At 39.3% G+C, this 20,018-nt stretch overlaps 1 protein-coding gene across 3 annotated transcripts in view; it reads left to right on the top strand.

The window, feature by feature from the left end:
* Positions 1 to 19,375, top strand: part of MICU1 (mitochondrial calcium uptake 1) — a 180,494-nt gene extending 161,119 nt beyond the window's left edge. For all 3 annotated transcript variants that reach the window (XM_089510395.1, XM_089510397.1, XM_089510396.1), the window contains 2 exons: positions 8,206 to 8,295; positions 18,366 to 19,375. In XM_089510395.1, coding sequence (XP_089366521.1) covers positions 8,206 to 8,295; positions 18,366 to 18,526 — 251 coding nt within the window. In that variant the 3' untranslated portion in view covers positions 18,527 to 19,375. The remainder of the gene's footprint in view (positions 1 to 8,205; positions 8,296 to 18,365) is intronic.
* Positions 19,376 to 20,018: the final 643 nt, after the last annotated feature.

Here is a 20,018-nt window from a genome sequence, read left to right on the forward strand (position 1 = left end):
GTAGGAGGCAGCAGGCTTTAAGCCTAATCTCTCTCCAGCTTTGAAATCTACCAGCAATATTGCATATTACATTAAGGACTTACAACTGATCATTTCTTGCTCTTAGCAAAGTAGCCACACAGGAATCTGATCTGGATGAGGACTGTGACACAGATCCCTCCACCCAATCTCTCTCTCTCTCTCTCTCTCTCTCTCTCTCTCTCTCTCTCTCTCTCTCACACACACACACACACACACACACACACACACACACTTCTTTCTATCAAATAGACTTGGATGATTTTCAGCAGAACATGGCATTGGAAGAATCTAGGATTGCCAGACCAAAGGACAACCCTGATTATGTTTTTAAGTATAATACATTAACCAGTACCAATTGCTTCTTCTAAATCATGTTTTCTAAAGTGTTTACCATCAAATGTAGTTAGACTCCAAACCGCTTTACTTTATGTTTGTTCTTGACATTTTTATCTTCACATTAACTGGTAATGATTTTTCCTTAACAATATTATTGGCAGTTAATATGAGCTTAGAAGAATACAGCTTGAAAAACAGAGCAGTTTAGGCCCTATGCATTTGTGTAACACACCTACTCAGTTGCCCTTAAGGTAATTTTGCTAAAACTGAGCAAAGTGGAAGTTTCCCGCTCACTAATACTAATTGCAGCATGATGGTAAAAAGATATTTTTACCGAGGTTATGGCTGAGGAAGGGTGGCCGTAAAAGAAGCTCCATCTGTGCTGTGATGCCAGCAGTTACTTTCCCTGTCCTATGCTTCATGTTTCATTTTAATTAGCAATGACTAATATAGGCTTGCAAAGTTAGTACCATGCCAGACCCATAAAATTCAGGGTCAGATCCTGATTCCAAGGGTTAGCCCCTGGTGATGTCATTAAGCATAATATGTTAAGTATCAACAAGAATATGTCATTCATTTAAAAAAAAACACCAAGTATAGCTAAGGAGAATGCACACACGTTTTTCAAGGCAGTGCTCTTGTCCTCAGATTCCTCCCCCTGAGGACTGGAGATTTTACACCAGGCTATAAGATCTGGGAACATTTGAGTCATGACATCATTACTATTGTATATTATTAATTAACTGGGCACATATTGATTAAACCTGCCCATTTTGCCTTTGAAAGATGTATGTGTAGGGGAAGGGAGTGATAGGCCTGGGTTCACTATTGTACTTTTTCATGCCATGAGATTTTTCCCAGCATCAGTTGTTGCTCTTGGCCTGGGGATAGCCTTGCTCTTGTTGAACACTATCTACCTGCCCACTCCCCCAGTAAATTGGACTCATATCAGAATGATTACACAGTCATTTGCCTTGCAAATGTGAAAGCAGATTGTGTACTGGTTACTGCAGATGTTGTGAAACTTTGGAAAAAATACACCAGTATCCTGCAAACTGGGTCACCATATTTTCTGAGCGCACTGGTTGGTCTGCCTCTGGAAAAAGCTATTAAGCTTTTGTTCACAGGATGACTTTTATAATTAATTGAAAACTAACATGTTTCCAACCAACCTACACTAATGAGCTTTCTTCCAGGCATTCAGGCTGAAGCTACCATTCCAGGTGAGCCCAACTGGGGCTTGTCTTCAGATGCATTAACAATCAGGGAGTACACTGTACTCCTTGCTAAGTGCTATACTAATGGTTTGTAACTTTGGTTTATTTACAGCAAAGCAAGGACAGTGGTCCCTCCACATTTGCTGGGGTTAAGGGTGAAGGACCCCCATGAATGTGGAAAAACCACAAATAAAAAAACCAACACTATTCTTTTTACCTAAGAAAACACCTCTCTAGGAATCTCCAGGCCCTCCAGTGGAACTCTATGGTCAACATCTGCCAGAGATTGATCATAGAATCATGCTTGAGGAACAACAAATGCCTAGAGAAATGTTTTCTCTAAGAACTTCTAGATTCTCCAACACACCTCTGTGGTCAACATCCAGCTGAATTGCGCTGGAGGACTTAGAGATTCCTAGAGAGAATATATTAATCAAAACTGCAAATAATCAAATCCACAAAAGTCAAAACTGCAAGTGTGGAGGGCCAACCGTGTAAGATTTGCAGGATTACTATGACTGCAGAACATTTTCAGACCTACTGACTTCAGTGTTCAAATATACATATTTCTTTACATATTGGGAGCATAAAAGACAATTAGATTCTTAAAAGACAATTGCATAATTGTATAAGAAATAGCAAGATTCTTTCCATTGTAATTTTTCCTTGCTGTAGGCTGCAAGTTGATTAGTAAATATGTAGTAGGCAGACAGGAAAAGGGACTGTGAATTTTGGTAAAAATTAATGCAGCTCATGAAGCATAGTGAATTTCATCACTTCACTGCATAGGTATATAGATCATGCCTATGGTGCCAAATAGGATAGGTCACAAACCTTTTAATTTACAGTGGTGAAGACAGCCAGCATGGTGCATTGGTTTGAGCGTTGGACTACAACTTTGGACGTCAGGGTTCCATAGCTTAGCTATGGAAATCCATTGGGTAATCTTGGGCAAGTCACACTCTCTTAGTCTCAGAAAAGGGCACAGGCAAACCCCCCCCCCCCCCCGAACAAATCTTGCTAGGAAAGCCTCATGATGGATTTTCCTTGGAGTCACCATAAATTGGAAATGACTTGACGGCATACAACAAGTGGGAAGGTTACATTCTTGGACTACAGCTTCCAGAATTCCCCAACCACTATGGCCATACTATCTGAGGGATTCTGTCTTTTTTTTTAAGTAATCTTTTCAAACTCTGGTGTAGGTTATTTTGGTAGTGTGTTGTGTGTGTGTTCATGTGGCTTCCAGTTGCACATTGGCTTATGGCAATCCCATTAATTGCATAGGATTTTCTTAGACAAGGAGTACTCAGAGGTGTCTTTGCCAGTTTGTCCTCTGAAAGATAGTCTTATTTGGTAATGGTAGCCAGACTCAGCTATGCACAAAAGTGGAATGAGACTACAACACTTAAGATTGGCTTCTTAAGATGTACAACTTGGCTAAAATGGACAAGCTGACCTGTCTGATCAGAGAAGGATTACCTGGCAAGTTTCATATAGGACTGGAAACCTTTAATAGATTATTTGAATCAGAACTGGGGAAATGTATATTCAAAGGGCTTTGAAGAATAAAAAGTGTATAATGATTTCAAAGTATAAAGATAAAGATTGACAGTGATTTGAAATTACAGTATAAAGAATAGGAAACTAAGTGTGGAAAGATGAAACTTGTTTAACAGCAGAGGATCATGAAATAATAATGAAGTGAAAGTCAGGAAGAATCAAGTAGAACCAGTATACAGAGGATAATGCTAATACTCATTTATTTAATAAAAGGGTAGGAAGATCTATTTAAAGAAATCTGTAAATAGTTGACAGTTCAAATGGTAATTTAATGTAATTTTATAAACATACTAAGGAAAAAGCAAATATGGTCCACAGCACGTGGTCGGTGGTCTCCCATCCAAGTGATCAGTAATTCTTGTCCTGACTACCGTTAGATGCTATAGCAGATACTTGCAAAATTCAAGGTATGAAAGCCATCCCAAGAGGGTGGTAACAAGTTTGTGCCAAGTGATTAGCAGTGAACAGAGGATCATCAACAATATTATGCAGAGGTGTGCTTGTCCCATCTGTTTTGTGTCAGCTTGGGCACAAGATTCATTAGGCATCAGGACAGCAACAGATTGTTTTTGCTCATGTACTCTAGAGGCACTTTGGAAGGAGATCAGAGCACACAGAACATCAACACTTCCTCTCTTTTGTCTCTGGTTCTTGGGCATGTCCTTATCAAGGTAAATAGGAATGTGCGCCCTGACTAATGCTCAGTATAGTGTGGAGATAAATGCAAGAACGTTTGGATTAATTGGCTCTGACTACCTGATAAAAGTTAACGGGTGGGGAGAGAAAAAGAAAGACTAGGCTGCTCTAATTTAATTATGTTTCATGGGTGTCTGAGGCATGTTCACATAGGACAGTTCACAAAAGGCCTTCACTGAGCCTTTTTTGTAGGACTGATTGCCTTCATCCAGAGCATCCATTAGCGTGAATTACAGTTCATTATCAAGTCAAATGCCTTGCATTTACCCCAGTGTAATTTGCAATTTATGCCCAGGGACCTTTGGGATGAAAGGCGTGTTTTGAGATACATCATATGCATGCTTAATAATTTTTAATTGCTTAAAGCACTGGCAAGCTGTAAGTGGCCATGGCAATTTCCCCGCAATGTATGTATACTTGTTTTCCCCTTGAAACCTTGAGTGATGCAGCATAATTTACCATGTTGCTCCATGTGTGCTTTGGTTACACATAATGAGGTTCCCCTGCTGTTCACTTGGCAAAAAACTGATTCAGAATTGTTTAGCCCAATCGAGCCAGATTTTATGCAGAAATTGCTTGGGAATTAACTGTAACTGCTCCCATACCACTAGAGTAAATTTTGACACACACTGCCTACTTGCAAGCATTCATAAATGCATCAGTTCATACAGAAAGTGCTTTGGCTAGATTTGAGGAAAAGCAGTAGAATTATACAGTATTGTCCTGAAGGTTAAAAACAAATGGATCAAAGTATAGTAAGTGAAGCTAAATCATGAGTGTGTCAGGGGAATTCAGCAACAATAAAGGTAAGCAGAGAGCCAGTATGGTGTAGTGTTTGAGCCCTGTACTACGACTCTGAAGATTAGAGTTCGATTTGCTGCTCAGCCATGGAAACCCACTGAGTGACCTTGGGCAAGTCACACACTCTCAGCCCCCAAAAACTGTGTGATAGGTTTGCCTTTGGGTCCCCATAAGTCAGAAGTAATTTGAAAGAACACAACAACAACAAAAAGCAAGCAACCTGGAGCCTCCCCAGATGTTTTGGACCATAACTATAATGAGGTGCAGTCTGAGCTGGAGAAGAAAAACATAAGCAACCATTTATACCAGGTCAGGCTAATTGTCCATAAAGCCCAGTATTAATTCACAGCTGCTTTCCAGAGCCTCAGGCAGAAGTCCTTCCTATCACCTGGTCCTTTTAATAAGTGAAAATGCCAGGAACTGAACCCGAGTTCCTCTACAAGCAGAGCAGGTGGTGAACTACCTAGCTGCTTCACTGTGTGTTCTCACATCTGTCAAAAGGACTCCCTGTTTCTTCCGCAATGCTGGAGACAGGGGTGAGGTTGCAATTCAAGGCATGCAGTCTAAAAGGACTGTTACATTGAGAAGCAGGCTCTTTCTGTATGCTGAAGTTACCTGGATCTATGATCAATTCATTGTGGAGCTATAGTTGTATATAAACTACCTGACTGTGAACCACTTGGTGTACTGCTTTGAGTACAATGCATTGTGAAAATGTCATAGATAAATAAATCTTCTATGACTGTGTTGACATGTATCTCACCAATGGGTTCATTAGATTTCAGAGGCAGAATTTCTATCAGGCTCAAAGTATAAACACAGATGAATGATGTACAGCAGAAGCATGAATGAGTTCCTCATCTACTCTGAAAACAGAAGTGAGGATAAAAACCACCATACAGCCATGGGGATTTGTGCTTTTCCAGTGTCTGCACTTTTAAATGCTCTTGACAGATCAGAGGTTTCCATTACATTGAAAAGCAAGTTACCTATTTTCCTTTCCAACCAAGGGAACCATTCTTCAGGTCATTAAGCTGAAAGACATTGGCCTGCTTTGCATGACTGAATAAGGAGAAATCTAAGGGATTAGGTCATTGCAGCCTCTGCAAGGCTTTGCCTTTCATTGGGATGTAATCTGTTGAAGAACAGTTACGTGTGCTGGCCTAGTGTCCTTTTTTCCTGCAGGTGTGGGTGGGAGGACAATCATAAGAAAGCAAAGGGAAAACATAAGTATAAAAGTTCCTGAATAGGCATTTTTGAAGCAATTGTATAACAGTAGTTCTGTTGTTGTTGTTGTTTTATCAGTGTTATATAATTAATCTTTCATTGTGGTTTCCTTGTTCTTCATAACAGCAATTGGCTAGTTACAATTCTTTGAAAAGATATTTTGCTTTGTGAGAATTGGTAGTCTTGCTTGGGATACAAGCAAGACTACCAGTTATTGTTTACCTCTGGAATTCTGTCTGAAGAGACCATGACCACATTCATCTAATTCTTCAAATGTTTTATTTACTGATCCAGAATAAGCAGCAGCAAATTTCGGAATTCATACATGCCCCCTTCTTCCCTTTCACTCTTTGTATGCAAGAAGAAGAGATTAGAAGCTTCTGTTTCTAGATATATCTTCTTAAGTTTTATCTGTCTTTCTCCCAGGACTGAGACTCTCAAAGTGGTTTAAAACATGAAAACATTTTAAAAAAAAGAACAACAGATAAAACTAAAATACAGTAAATCATAAGATTAAAACACAAAGTGATAATTATGTCAAGATACGTAACTATTGAAAAGTAACTTTCGGGAATGAAGCAAAGGAAAACAATGCCAAAGAACTTGCAGAATTCCAGCAGGGATAACTGTGCTCACACTAAAAGCTGGATGGATGAGAAAGTTATGGGGTCAGGTCATTGATTCCAGGGTAGTTTATCCTCATCCCTTTCCCCAGGGGATGGTTCCTTTTTTAATAAGAGTTAAAGTACAGTACAGTGCGCCCTTGGCTTACGTGGGGGATCTGCTCCGGACCCCCTCACGTAAAGCCAAATACTGCCTATGCTCGAGCCCATTCACTTGAATGGGACTTGTACCCGCTGCGGCAGCGTGCATGCGCCATGGGCACGTGCCCCATTCATTCGGGCGCACTGTACTTGCACACACACATGCACACAAAAGTACAGTACTTAATTGACTCATGGATAAATTGTCTCAGTTTTTTGAAGTCAGTGGTTTGACTAAAACCTCTGGACTTATACATGAGTACATACACTATGTGTGGATTTGAAACAATATAGATGATAAATAGTTGAAGAAAGGAGATGAAGGTCATCTTTCATTTATTCTCTAAGGAATAGTGATTTTTGTTTTATGGATCCCTTTCATGAAGAAAAAAACACTTATGAAATCTTGAATGTATCATCCTGTTTGACATTAAACATATTCTATTTATTACTCTGCAATTATCCCAGGCAAATTTGTTTATGAAAGTACTTAGCCGTCTTTGGACATTTTAGATTTCCACTTACAACTAATCCTTGAAATTGCAAAAATGATTATAAAGGCTCTTCATTGCTTGCGCCCATTGCTTTAGGGATTACTTCTCTTCTTTCTTTGTGGGGTCCAGTAAGAATGGAATGAGTTTTGATTATAATTTCTCATTTCCATCATTACATCTTTGGTGTTTGGGGTGAAATTCTCTCAGTCAAGGGAAGGAAGTAAAGGGTGGGGTGCAGATTTGTGTTTATACATAATAATATTTATTGTGCATAAAAACTCAATAGAGTTGATTTATTACCATCTTTGGCATACAGCTTTTTCCCCTTTGGACTAAAATGTTTGGGTTTGTCTGTGGGAAGCACATACTGAAAGTTATTTAGGGTCATACTCTTGGATATATGTATGTCAACAAAGGCCACAGTCCATTGAGCAAAATCAATTCAAGCAGATTGGAGTTGCTTAAACAGTACAGATCAGAGCTTTGACAAGGTATTGGCCATACTGACCAGGGGAGTCTGGGAGTTCTAGTCCTAAAAGGCAACATGTAGTATATAAGCTCTGAGTATATCCCCCCCCCCTTTTTTTTTTTCATTCATGGGAGAGTTTCCTGACAAGCTTTGTCCTTGTACTTCCAGTCTGTCTGTCCCTTGCTGAATATACCAGATGCAGTCTTTTGCCTGCATATTTCTGAGATTCTGAAGCTTTCTGAAATAACATTGCTTTTGCCAGACCCACCCATCTTTTTCCCCATTTCTCCACTGCCATGTCAAATGGACTGTAATGAAATGCCCATCAGCAGAACGACAGGCTACATGTGGTATGATTGGCTTCAGCAGTGCTGTTAGATGAGAAATTACATGCTGGTTTCAGCACCTTTCACCCTTCCAACTACCAAGTGCATTTAGTATGAAAAGTACTTGTCACTTCAAGACAAAAGGGGTGGGGATGAGTGACTTGGGGAACAGAATTCCTGCTGCTGTTGTGTTTATGACTAGGGGTAGTATGAGTATGATCAGTGTTGGTCCTTTAATCTCCTCTGTTGGATCATTATCTGATTTACAGTGTGTTCTTCCTTTTCTTTCAGATACTATGCAGCAGGTAGCCAAGACCGTGGCAAAAGTGGAGCTGTCAGACCATGTCTGTGATGTGGTGTTCGCTCTTTTTGACTGTGATGGTGAGCATTGTCCATTTTCATGTTGTAGTTGTTAGTGTGTCTTGGATCAGAGAGCCAGATTCAATTTCTCATGTACCCACAAAGTTCACTGAATGGCTTTGGGCAATGCCTATCTCTCATTCTAATCCATTTCACAGGGTGGTTGTGTGAAGATTACATTGAGCAGATAAAAACCACCTATGTCATTTAGACCTCTCTAGAAGAAAACTGTGACATTAATGTTATCAAGTATAATAATTAGTATCAAATCCACAGCAACGCCAAAATTCCTTGTGCAACCTTCCACGTCCTCAAATTTGCTGCAGGAGTTTGGAAGACTCTTCAGAGGTGTTTGTGCAAGAAGTTGCTTGCATAATGTTGAGATTTAGCCCAGAATTTTCAACATACTGGGGTGTATGTGGCTCTTGTTTAGAAAAGATAATAATTTAACCATTTCAGTGACAATCAGTGCTCTGCATAGTAAGCATTCAAAATAAAGGTGTTCTTCATATCTCCCATCTCTTGAAAGTAGTGTACCCCTTGTATCAGACTAGTCATTTGGTCTGTCCTTTGATGCTCTAGGAATGTCACTTAGGGGAGACATTACAACTGCTGATCCAATTTTCCAATATTCCAGGAGGACATCTGGTCACCCTGGACAATAAAGAGCTTTCCCTTTTTTTTCCCTTACCCTATTGTTGAGAGAGAAAAATTATTTGTTGACAAAGAATACCCTCATTGCTGAAATGAATAACCTGGGTTTTTGAAAAGTAATAGCAGATCCAAAAAGAATAACTGGGTGAATATTTTGAAAATGTTCATCAATAGAGCAGCAGTTACTTTCATTCCTAGCTGCAAAGTCATTTAAAAGAAGATTAGAGACCTCAAAGGGCTTGTAAACATGGCAGCCTGCCTTCAAGGGATTCAGCCACACTACACAATTATAGCAGTTTTGTATTGCTTTAACTTGGTGCTTTTTTGTACTTCATCTTGGTTCCTTCTTGTACTCACCTCACCTTTTATATTGATATAATCTGAATTTCTCACTCACGTTATGGAGACTGCAACCCTAAACTTGCAATCTCTGAATCTATGCCCAAGGGTACTTAATGGTGAGTTGGTAACCTCATGAACTCTCTTCTCTGTGCTCCTGCTGTTGTACTCAAATGATGCTGAATTTAGTAGAGTCTGCACTTGCACCATTTGTCAATATTTTTATTCTCCTGTGAGTGTGTTTAATTGCATTAAAATAGAGGCAGAGATTAGTTGAATAATTAGATACAACTAATTGCATATTTCTCTTCTAATATTGGCCCGTTCCGCACAGGCCTTTGCGGCGCCCCCGTCACATGCTAGGGGTTGGCCGAGGACCTAGCGTCCATACTGGCCTCACCCCAGCACGTGACGGGGACGTAAAAATGGCCGCGCCCTATATACACAGGCGCGGCCATTTTTATGTGCTGAGTGTGCCATTGGCGCCTCGTCGCATCATTTCCGCGACGCAAGAAGTAGAGCCATTTTGGCGCTTCTTTTTAGCTGCGCCGGGAAGCCTCGCGGTTTTTCGGCGCAGCTAATGACGGCACAGGCAGAGCACCGCTTTTCGGCGCTCTGTAAAGCACCATTGTGACTTTTCTTGAACTGCTGGACTTTTCATGTCTTTACCTGTTGGTTTCAGTGCATTTTTCCACACAGGCATCCCATCATAGGGATAATTTCCATGTAAGAATCATGCCACCTGTGAAACAGTCCTAGTAAATGCTGGTCTATCTTAGTTCCTGACAGTTTAATGGTGATATTTTCTGTTCCTTTAATGCTTTGAAATAGGCCCCCCACCTCCTTTCTGATTAGTCTCTAATACCGCTTTAGGCCATCAGATATCTGGCTTAGTAATGCTTAATTTACGTTCTTGGGGATAATTTTCTACTGTGCTATTTTCTACTTCAGATACTGAAGTGACACAATTACTAAAAGAATATCAAGCCAGGAATATTATTCTTGAATCTTTTGATATACAGTGGACCCTTGTTATATGCTGGGGTTTGGTTCCAAGATCCCCCGTGTATAACAAAATCCGTGTATGCTCAAGTCCCATTACATATAATGACATAGCAAAATGGTGTCCCTTATAAAAAATGGAACATTTTCAAACCGTGTATGCTTGAATCCGTGTATAAAAAATCCATGTATAAGAAGGGCCGACTGTATATTGGACCACTTATGAAACCTCTGTAATTTGTTTTGAGAAAGAGAGGACTAAAACAAATCAATTTTTCAAGTTTTTCTTTTACCACCTCCATATAATGTGTCTGTTAAAAAAAAAACTCCACTTACCCTGTATTGGCTTCTTCAGGATCATAAATATTTGTGAACATCTGCCAAATATCTTCAGCTGTGGTTTTGAGCCCTAGATGAATCCTAATGATTGTCAAGAGTGGGGCGGGGGGGAAACACACATAGAAACCCTATTGCTTTATGCATTATGTCAGAAAAGGCCCAGTGTTTCCACAAGCTTGATGGAAAGATCAACACTTATCATCTGTCCAAGCATTAGCACCTAAGTAAAAAATGCATAGTGACATCCTGTCACAGTGCATATAAACTGTGTAATCATTATTCATAGCATTTCTTGCAAGCCTTCTAAATGCAGATATAGCTCTTTTTCACTATGGAGGGTCAGAGGCCATGGCACAATTACTTCAAAATTCTGGAGTAAATTTTGTGTGCCATTAAAGTGATGTTGGAGTGTTTATTCTGTAGACCAGAGTCTGGCAAATCATTCTGGCTTATCCACTGACAAATAATACCCTCATTGCTGAAAGCAATAACCTTGTTTTTTGAAAAGTGAGAGATCCTAAAATAATAACTGGATGGATTTTTTGAAAATGTGCATCAATAGAGCAGCAGTTGCTTTCATTCCTAGCTGCAGAGTCATTTAAAAGCAGATGAGAGATCTCAAGTCACTTGTAAACAGGGTAGCTTGCCTTCAAGTGATACATTCACACTATGTAATCGTAGCAGTTTTGTATTGCTTTAACTGTTGTGGTTCCATTATTATAGAACCTTATGATTGGTAGTTGTGTGAGGTATTTAGAATTCTTTGCCAGATAACTCAAGTGCTGTCATTCAGGTGTTGTAGTTCAGCACCTCGCCAAACTACAAGTCCCAGGATTTCAGAAGACAGTCATGGCGGTTAACATGGGATCATGTAGCTATAACTGTATGGTGTTTATACACCCTCAAATTCCTTGTTTCACTTCTTCATTCATGTCCTCACGTCTCATGAAACTTTCCTTTCCCTGCCTTTACTGTGAGCTTTCTCCCTTTCTTTCCTAAGGCCTGTTGTTTCCTTTCTTTCCTGTAATGTTTGTGCCCTCACTTCTTCTTGGGCCCCTGTTTCTCCTTTTGCTTCTGTCTCCATTCCTGTTGTTTACTAGTCCTCTTGACTCTATGTGTCCTTTCCTTAACTTGAAGCATAGTCTGTCAGTGACTTCAGCATAAAAGAAGCAAAGGAGTCAGAACATGCTCCCAGACACAAAAACCCATTTCTGTAAAGATATTTTATGCATATTCCCAGAACATCATGCCTGTCCTTGTATCTGTCACCAAACAAGATTTAGTTATTTCTGTCTCCAGTAACTCAAACATTTTCTATTTACTTTGAATAGAAGTCTGTTCAGTTTGCCAGCTCTGATGTTTTGGTGCTGCACAAAAACTGCTTTTATTTTAATATCATATGAGGCACCAATAGTTTTATTCAACTTCAATTATCTATATATGTTTTGAGAAAGAGAAAAAAGAACTAAGATGGTGCCAGTCACTTAATACTCAGCTAACATAGTTCTCCCATAAAATTAGCATCTAAAAGCACTGGAAGTCCATTCACAAACTAGGCTTCTGAGATTTGCTATGAAATTTGGGGGATGATGATGATGATGATGATGTTGATGATGTTGATGATGTTGATGATGATTTATTATTATTATTATTTTGAGCTTTTTTGGCATAATGTCATGTCAGTGGAACTTCCATTTTAAAGAGCAGAATATCATAAATAAGGGTGTAGGAAAGAGTCTGTATCCAATCTGTGTTCATTTCATGGATATTCACTCAAAAGCTCATTCAGTCCATCAGTCTTCAAATGTGTGTTTTCTAAAAATGCATGAACGTTCACATTTATATTCATATTTACCATGCTTTCATATACATGTTTATATCATGTTTTGTTAATAAGCACAATGTAAAAATTTATAGAGGTATGTAGTGTGAAGAATCATTATTCCAAATTAGATATCAGTCCCAAAAAAGTGAGGACAGACAGCATGAAATTCTCCCCCTTCCTGAGCTATGGCTTACCAGGAGCTAGAGACCAATGAGTTGATTTATAGCCATCCTGCTCTGCTTATGAGGTTCTGGGAATGATTGCCTATCCATGTTATACTAGGATAATAACATTGATCCAGCAAAGCACTTCTTAAGTTCTGCTTTGTCTTGTTCATTTTCTGAAGATATTTCTCAATTCTGTTTTGTTTGTGTGCTAGTATAATGGTACTTTGGACAAAGAGAGAGAAGACCGTTGTATGAGGATCATCCTTTGCGAAATATGTACCAATGGATGACTTATGACAAAAGCTGCAATAGCTAGTTTTCCTATGCAAATAGAATAAATGGATTATGCTAAACTGCCTTGAAAGGAGAGCAGAGTTCAGAGTAGAGATTTAATAAGGTGCTGTAGAGGGCTTTCTAGCTATTTGAAAGTCACTGATGAAGGGCTCAGTGCTGGCTGAGCTTCTTTGAATTGCCTTTGAATTCCTCTTTTCCATCATGTCTCCCTTGACTTATGTGTGGAGAGTGAGCAAGGGAATGCTTGCCTCAAAGAAATAATTCGAAAGAGACAGGCTGCCTCTTAAGCGAAGCACCGTGTGATGAGCAAAAATGTGTTGGGATTAGAGTTGGCACAAATTGTCTCTTCTTTCACTGTCAAGAGGTCTGGGAGAAACAAAACAGGCCTAGAAAATTAATAGTAAATTGGACTGGGATTTCAAAGACCTGTTTCCAGATCAGTCCACTGGATGACAAAGTTGATGCATAATTTTGTCTGTCTTGAAGGCAACCTCACCCTCTGCTTATCAGTATTTCAAGTTCTTTTCCCCCATTTAAATTATCTGCAAGTAAAACTTAACCAAGTAACAATTCTCATCCTTGGAGATCATTGAAATTAACACTTGGTATGGCTTGTGTTTTGAGCTAAATTACTTTGGTGCCAGTCACATCTTTCCTACAGAGGTTAGTGATTTTGCTCTTTCCCATATTCCAGTTATTTAAGCTGTCACCGTTGTTGTGTGACACTTTTTTACACTTGAAATCTCTCCTGTAGATTCTGTTTTTCAGCTTGTTAAATCTTGCATGTCCAAGAGGCAGGGGCTTACATAGGATACATTTACATAGGTTCAGTAAGCTGGAAAAGATTACAGTTTAAGAAAGAACCCAAGGTTTCATTGTGAGACTTGCCTTTCATTCAAATTCCCAGTAACAACTTTGTACATTTTAAATTCATAGGCATTCCCAAAGGCTGCATGCTCATGGGCTGTGAACCAAAACATTATCATAGTGTATAAAGTATAACTCTGTTGGGCTGTACATTGACCAAGTTTAGGAAATGATGGCAAAATGAATATATGCCTTGTGTGTCGAAAGGTTTTCCTCCCTTCAAAATAATCTTGTATATTGCTCTTGACCTGTTCCGACAGCATCCTTGTTAGGCACAAAGACTAGGAGATAATACAGTCAGCCCTCCACCTTTGCATCTTTGACCTTTCTGGAACTGATTATTCATGGATTTGATTAATATGTTCTCTCTAGGAATCTCTAAGTCCTCCAGCTCAACTCTTTGGGCAATGTCTGCAGAAATCACCCTGGAGAACTTAGAGATTCCTAGAGGGAACACTTTTTAGGCATTTGTAGGCCCTCCAGTGCAATTCTATGGACAACTTCTGGCAGATGTTTATCATAGAGTCACACTGGAGGACCTACAAATGCTTAGAGAAGTGTTTTCTCAGGGTAATAAATAGTGGGTTTTTTATTTGTGGTTTTTTCACTTTCACGGGGGTCTTGTGTCCCTAACCTCAGCAAATATGGAGGGCCCCTGCATAGCCTGAATTAATCTAAGAAAGAAAGACATTACCTAGTCAACTCTGTTCAAGAGAAGAATTCTTCCCTCATTCAAAACTTTCTCCTGTAATATCCATACATGATTATATTTCTTACCTAAGGAAAGTCTAAGAATTATGTTCATTTAACATTTTGAAGCAACCCAATTGATTTGCACCTCCTCAGTTAATGTGTGAATTGGAAAGCTTTTATCGTTCTGATTTCCCATGTCTCCAGGTTTTACATTTGGTTTTAATGTAAACTCCTTTGGTGTAAAAAAAGAAAACGATATCAAAATAGTTATTACAATGCTCACTGTATGCTACAATGCATACAGATATTTTGTTCATTCCACATATTAAAGCACTCATGTGACTTGCACCTCTTGAATTAATGTGTGGATTGGAATGCATTTATAATTCTGATTTTCCACTGATTCCATCTGCAATGCACCATTTGTTTTTTTAATATCAAAATAAATATAAGTTTACGCTAAAATGCATAGAGAAATGTGTGCTTTTATGATAAGTGCATATTGAAATTTGTACTTCACAGTAATATGCAAACAAAGGGCATATCAATTAGAGATGTGGAAAGTACAGCACGCAAGGCCATTTTCTCCCTCTTCCCTCAAATTAACCAAAAAATTATTTTCACCCCAAAAAATAGTTAATAGTGCTCCTGAAGCTTTGGAGGGAGGGGGCATAATGGGCAATTTCACATCATTTTTAGGCTCCAGTCTTATTTTCAGCTCATACTGAAAGGAAGCCAAAAATAAAAAGACCTCAAGGGCCATCCAGTCCAACCCCCTGCCATGCAGGAATTCTCAATCAAAGCACTCCCGGCAGATGACCATCTAGCCTCTGTTTAAAAATCTCCAAAGACGGAGACTCCATCATACTCCAAGGAAGCATATTCAACTGCTGAACAGGAAGTTCTTCCTAATGGTGATGTAGAATCTCTTTTCCTGTAGCTTGAATCCATTGCTCCATATCCTAGTTTTTGGAGCAGCAGAAAAGAAGTTTGTCCTCAATATGACACCCATTCAGATATTTAAACCTGGCTATGATATGGGGTTTATGGCTCTCTGGGATCCCATGGAGAATCAGTGTGTGGTGTGGTGAAGAGGGGAAAGTGCTCTCCAACCTTGAGAGGTAGATGTGTACAGTATAGTGTTGTAATTAATAGAGAGGCAAAATAAAAGTGAGAAATGAATACATGCAGAATAGACATTGACCATCATTGAAATGAATTATAGGATGCATAACTTAGATTACAAATCACATGAGTTGCTATACATTCCTGTACTTAGTATTCCTGCACCTAGTTGAGTCACCTTCAAAACCTTTCCTTAGTTTAAACAAAGATCCTTTACATCACTACTTGTCGAATGGTGAAGAACTCAAGGAGCCCTTTCCCCTCTTCACCACACTTAGGCAGTCTGCTCCCTTCATTTCCCTTTTTTATATTTCTTCCCAGTTCTGCATGGTCCAAATCCAAACAAATTTCAAAAAGAATTTCAGGGGGAGGGAATGTTTGTCTAGCATTGGTTATATGGGAACGTACCTTGCTACATTACAGAAGGTTGTTTTGCTACTGAATTGCACCCACAATAAAATAGCAGATTTCATATTTTCTTTCTGATGTGAATCCACAGACTCTGGGGATGCCGATTGGGACTTTTCTTGATAGTCTTGGTATCGGGGCTCATAAGTAGTTAATCATTTTGGTCCCAGCATTCAAGATATGGGGGAACCGTTACACTGATCAATACTGCTGAAAGTGAGTAGGATAGATTCATTAGAGGAAAGGAAAGGATGCTTTACTCTATACTTGATCTGTACTTCTGGTTGTTTTGTGATCCTGCAACCGCTTACCAGGAGCTGCTCTGAAATGTGTCATTAAGAAATCTTCCTGCAAAATCTGTTAATTGACCCTAGTTTGTTTCTGGCTAAAATAGCAAAACAATGCTGAATCTATAATCCTTGTATTCTGAGTAACCATCTAAAACAAACAAGGGATTTGTCTGATAACAGTGCAGAAAATGTAATTTGGGGAAAGTAACAAATGCTTTAAAAAAAGAAATGTATCATTGTTTTACTCAATGTACTGTCTTTAAAAAAAACCTTAAACTCTTCTCATACACATATGAGAGAACCTGCCTTCAAAATGAAGATTTCCAGGTATAGTGCTAGAATAAAAGATATACTGCATGCCTGCTGTGTATCAACTGCTGTCATGAGGTCATCAAACCTCTAGTTTAATAGACTTTTTGATACACAATTTTCTGTTGCGAAAAAAGCAATCTTCCTTGTCTTTCTATCAGAAGGATCAGGCTGGGTATGAATTACAGGATTGCTAGTTGTAAATTGTGCAGTAATGGTTTATTATATTTGCAATCTTCTGAGGCTTGGAGGAATGAACAGTCAAGATGAAGATGCAAGTTCAGTTTCGGGTGAGCTCAGTCCAGTCAGAAACTGTATCCACTTTGAAATATTTTGGAAATGAGGAAGGAGAAAATAAATCTAACATGACCTTCAGTACATTCATGATCTGCTTAATTTTCCATGATGGGGGCTGTGGGCTGTAGTTTTTCAGGAATTTTGCTGCAGTTACTTTTGTGGAATAGCATTGTTTCCAATGTATACAGGGCATTCATTTGATTGGAGAACTTTACTGTATCTCAGTTCATAAAATCATCGCATTTTGTAGTTTATAAAGAGCCTGGGGCTCCTTGAACTTTATTGTAATAACTGTGCCTCATATATTTGTTTGCTTTCCCAGTGGCTACATTTATAAGGGTTACTAGATTGTGGTTCAGGGATGAGAGTGGCATTTTCTCCTTTCACTCTTCTAAGGCGATCCCGCTCATAACAGGAGTGTAGCTGTGGGAGCGAGCAAAATGAGAACATTGTCACTCCAAAAAAGAATTCTGCCCATATTTTTTGTCCCTGTCATTTTATCACTGTTTGTCATTTTGGGTAAAATCTATCATGTCCTCCTTGTTGTCCTTCATTCACTAGCCACTCATTTCATGATGTATACTCCAAAAAGACCAGTCTGTGGCTTTTTAAATTCTTCAGTATTATACAGTTGTGTTGTTGTTCATAGTGAGAAGGTGGAGAGGTATAGCTATAGGGAAAAGAAATGGAAATTTCCTTCAGTGTCCAAATTTCTAGCATTGCGTTAAGTCTGAATCTCAGATGAGCATTTAGAGGTACAGTCAAGGCATCCAAAGAAAAGTTGCCAGCAGAATTACCAATGGGAACAAGACAAATATAGGAGTATTAGGCATGAATAATTTTCATTGTCTCACTCTCTGCGATACTAGAAATTTGGGGACTGAAGGAAAATATGTGTATGTTTCAGAGGAAGGATCTGGCAAAACCATCTCTGAGTATTCTTTGCCTAAGATGAAATTCATGGGGCCGCCATAAGTCAACAGGCAACTTGAAGGCACATATGCGAACACACACACACAACCATACTCCTGCTTCTCTAGCCTCTCACTGTGAACAACAACACTGGAGAATTTTTAAATCCACAGACTGGGTTTTTGGAGTGTACATAATTTAGATGAGTGGCTAGTGAATGAAGAACAACAGGGGAAGGACATGATAGGTTTTGCCCAAAATGACAAACGTTGCAAGTCACAAGGGGATTTCTGTCAGATTTCCTTGTTTTCTCTGAACAATCCCCCCCTCCACATTTTTTCCAATGCAAAAAGGTTTTAAGTAGTTCAGGGCTATGCTAGACTTAGCTTAGGCATCATAAGTGATCTGTATATTAAAAGAATGTTAAAGAGTGACATTTACCCACAGCGGTGACAATGTGGGTGAGCCCTAAAATATTTTGGCATGAGCTGCTGCCTTTTCAAAGTTTTAGACCATTTTGTTTTTGTTTTTTAAGAACCATCTTAATTGTTATTCATTTTCTTCCAACAGGCAACGGTGAACTGAGCAACAAGGAGTTTGTCGCCATTATGAAGCAGAGGCTTATGAGGGGTTTGGAAAAACCCAAAGACATGGGGTTTACGCGACTCATGAGGGCCATGTGGAAATGTGCACAGGAGACCGCTTGGGATTTTGCCATGCCCAAACAATAACCCTAAGCAGAAAGAGAAGACCTGGCTGCAACACTCAGATGGAAGATTGTGAATTCTGCTGTGCTCTCACCATCTGACAAATAGCCATCTTGTTAGATGCTCCAGGAATGAAGGCCATCTCCGACAGAATGACCACATTCCATTGCTGCACTGAAAAAACAATCCCGGAAGGCAAAGACTGTTAAAGACTGCATTTTTTTCTTTAAAGAATACCTAAGCATAAACTTGGATGCACTCTCAAATTGCCTTTTATCTTAATAACTGCCTTCCTTATACATATACACAAAGCATTTCCTCATTTTCTCCTTAGTTTATATTTTATATCTCTCAGGAAGAAAACCCAGCAAATCACTAGAATAATTAGCTTTGAATATTGCAGCTGCTGCTTCCCTCTTCAGAGAAAAACGACTGAGCTTGGAGATACAAAAGAACAATACTGCTTGCATCAGTGGTAGCTGACTTTTTGAGTATTGTGAGGCTGATAATGCTTGAGATTGACTCAGCACTTCCTCCTGCCCTACCCCTGAAGTTTCCTAAAAGTTTTTTAAAGGGAGGGATGGGGAAAACAAAAACCAGCGTTGATTATGCATGTTAAATGTCAGAAAGTCAAAACATCTACTATTCCTTGAAGCTGCCCCAAATATGGCCAAATAAGCGTAGAAGGATGTGCAATACCACAAACCTGTTTCTTTATGGACTTTTGACTTGTCCCTCCAACCCAATGTGTGTGCTCTCACCTGTAATTTTCCCCATAATGAGCTTATGATGATTTGTTCTTTCATATAATATTAAAGCTGATCTTTACAGAGCACTTAAACGCTTGTAAAATACTATTTCAATTACAATGGTTCCCAACCAAACACCTGTACTCCTGTGTCATTTCTGTTTTCTGGGTAACCTCAAGAATTTAACTAGTTGTGACTTTCTGCAGGCATCAAGTCCATAGAATTCTGTTGTCCTGCTGCCAGATATTAAAAGGGAAGAAGGAACAGGTTGAGATAGCTGACAGCTTCCTTGGCTTGTCAGTGAAGATTCCCACTTTCTTTCTACAACAGAAAGGTAGGCAAGATATAGTGAGCTTGCTTTTGTGTATAAGGATCCCTAGAACACCAATGCTCCAGCTCTTATTTTTTCCTGTAGTCTTAGGGTCATCCCTTATTTAAAAAACTGGCACAAGTCAGCATCTGGTCAGAATTGTTATTCAAATTTGGATTTGTAGCAGGAGTGGGCAACCTGCTGTCTTTGACCTGATTCCATGAAGCCTTTGCCTTGGTGTCAAATGCCTTTTTCAGCTAACCAGTTCAGGTCCTAGCTCACCAGGTATGTGTGGAGGAGGAGAAGGAGATCTAGCTAAAAGAGAGAGAGAAGGTGGATTCACCTGTGTATGACTCTGGTCTCACTCATTACAGGCTTTGTCATGCCACTGTTGACATGCAGTCCCCAGCCAATTACACTTGAAGGATAGTAGCCCTTGACTGAAAAAAGATTGTCC

Source organism: Sceloporus occidentalis, unplaced genomic scaffold (assembly GCF_023333645.1).
Source record: "Sceloporus occidentalis isolate IW3139 unplaced genomic scaffold, rSceOcc1.0.p SCAF_2, whole genome shotgun sequence".
Classification (NCBI taxonomy): domain Eukaryota; kingdom Metazoa; phylum Chordata; class Lepidosauria; order Squamata; family Phrynosomatidae; genus Sceloporus; species Sceloporus occidentalis.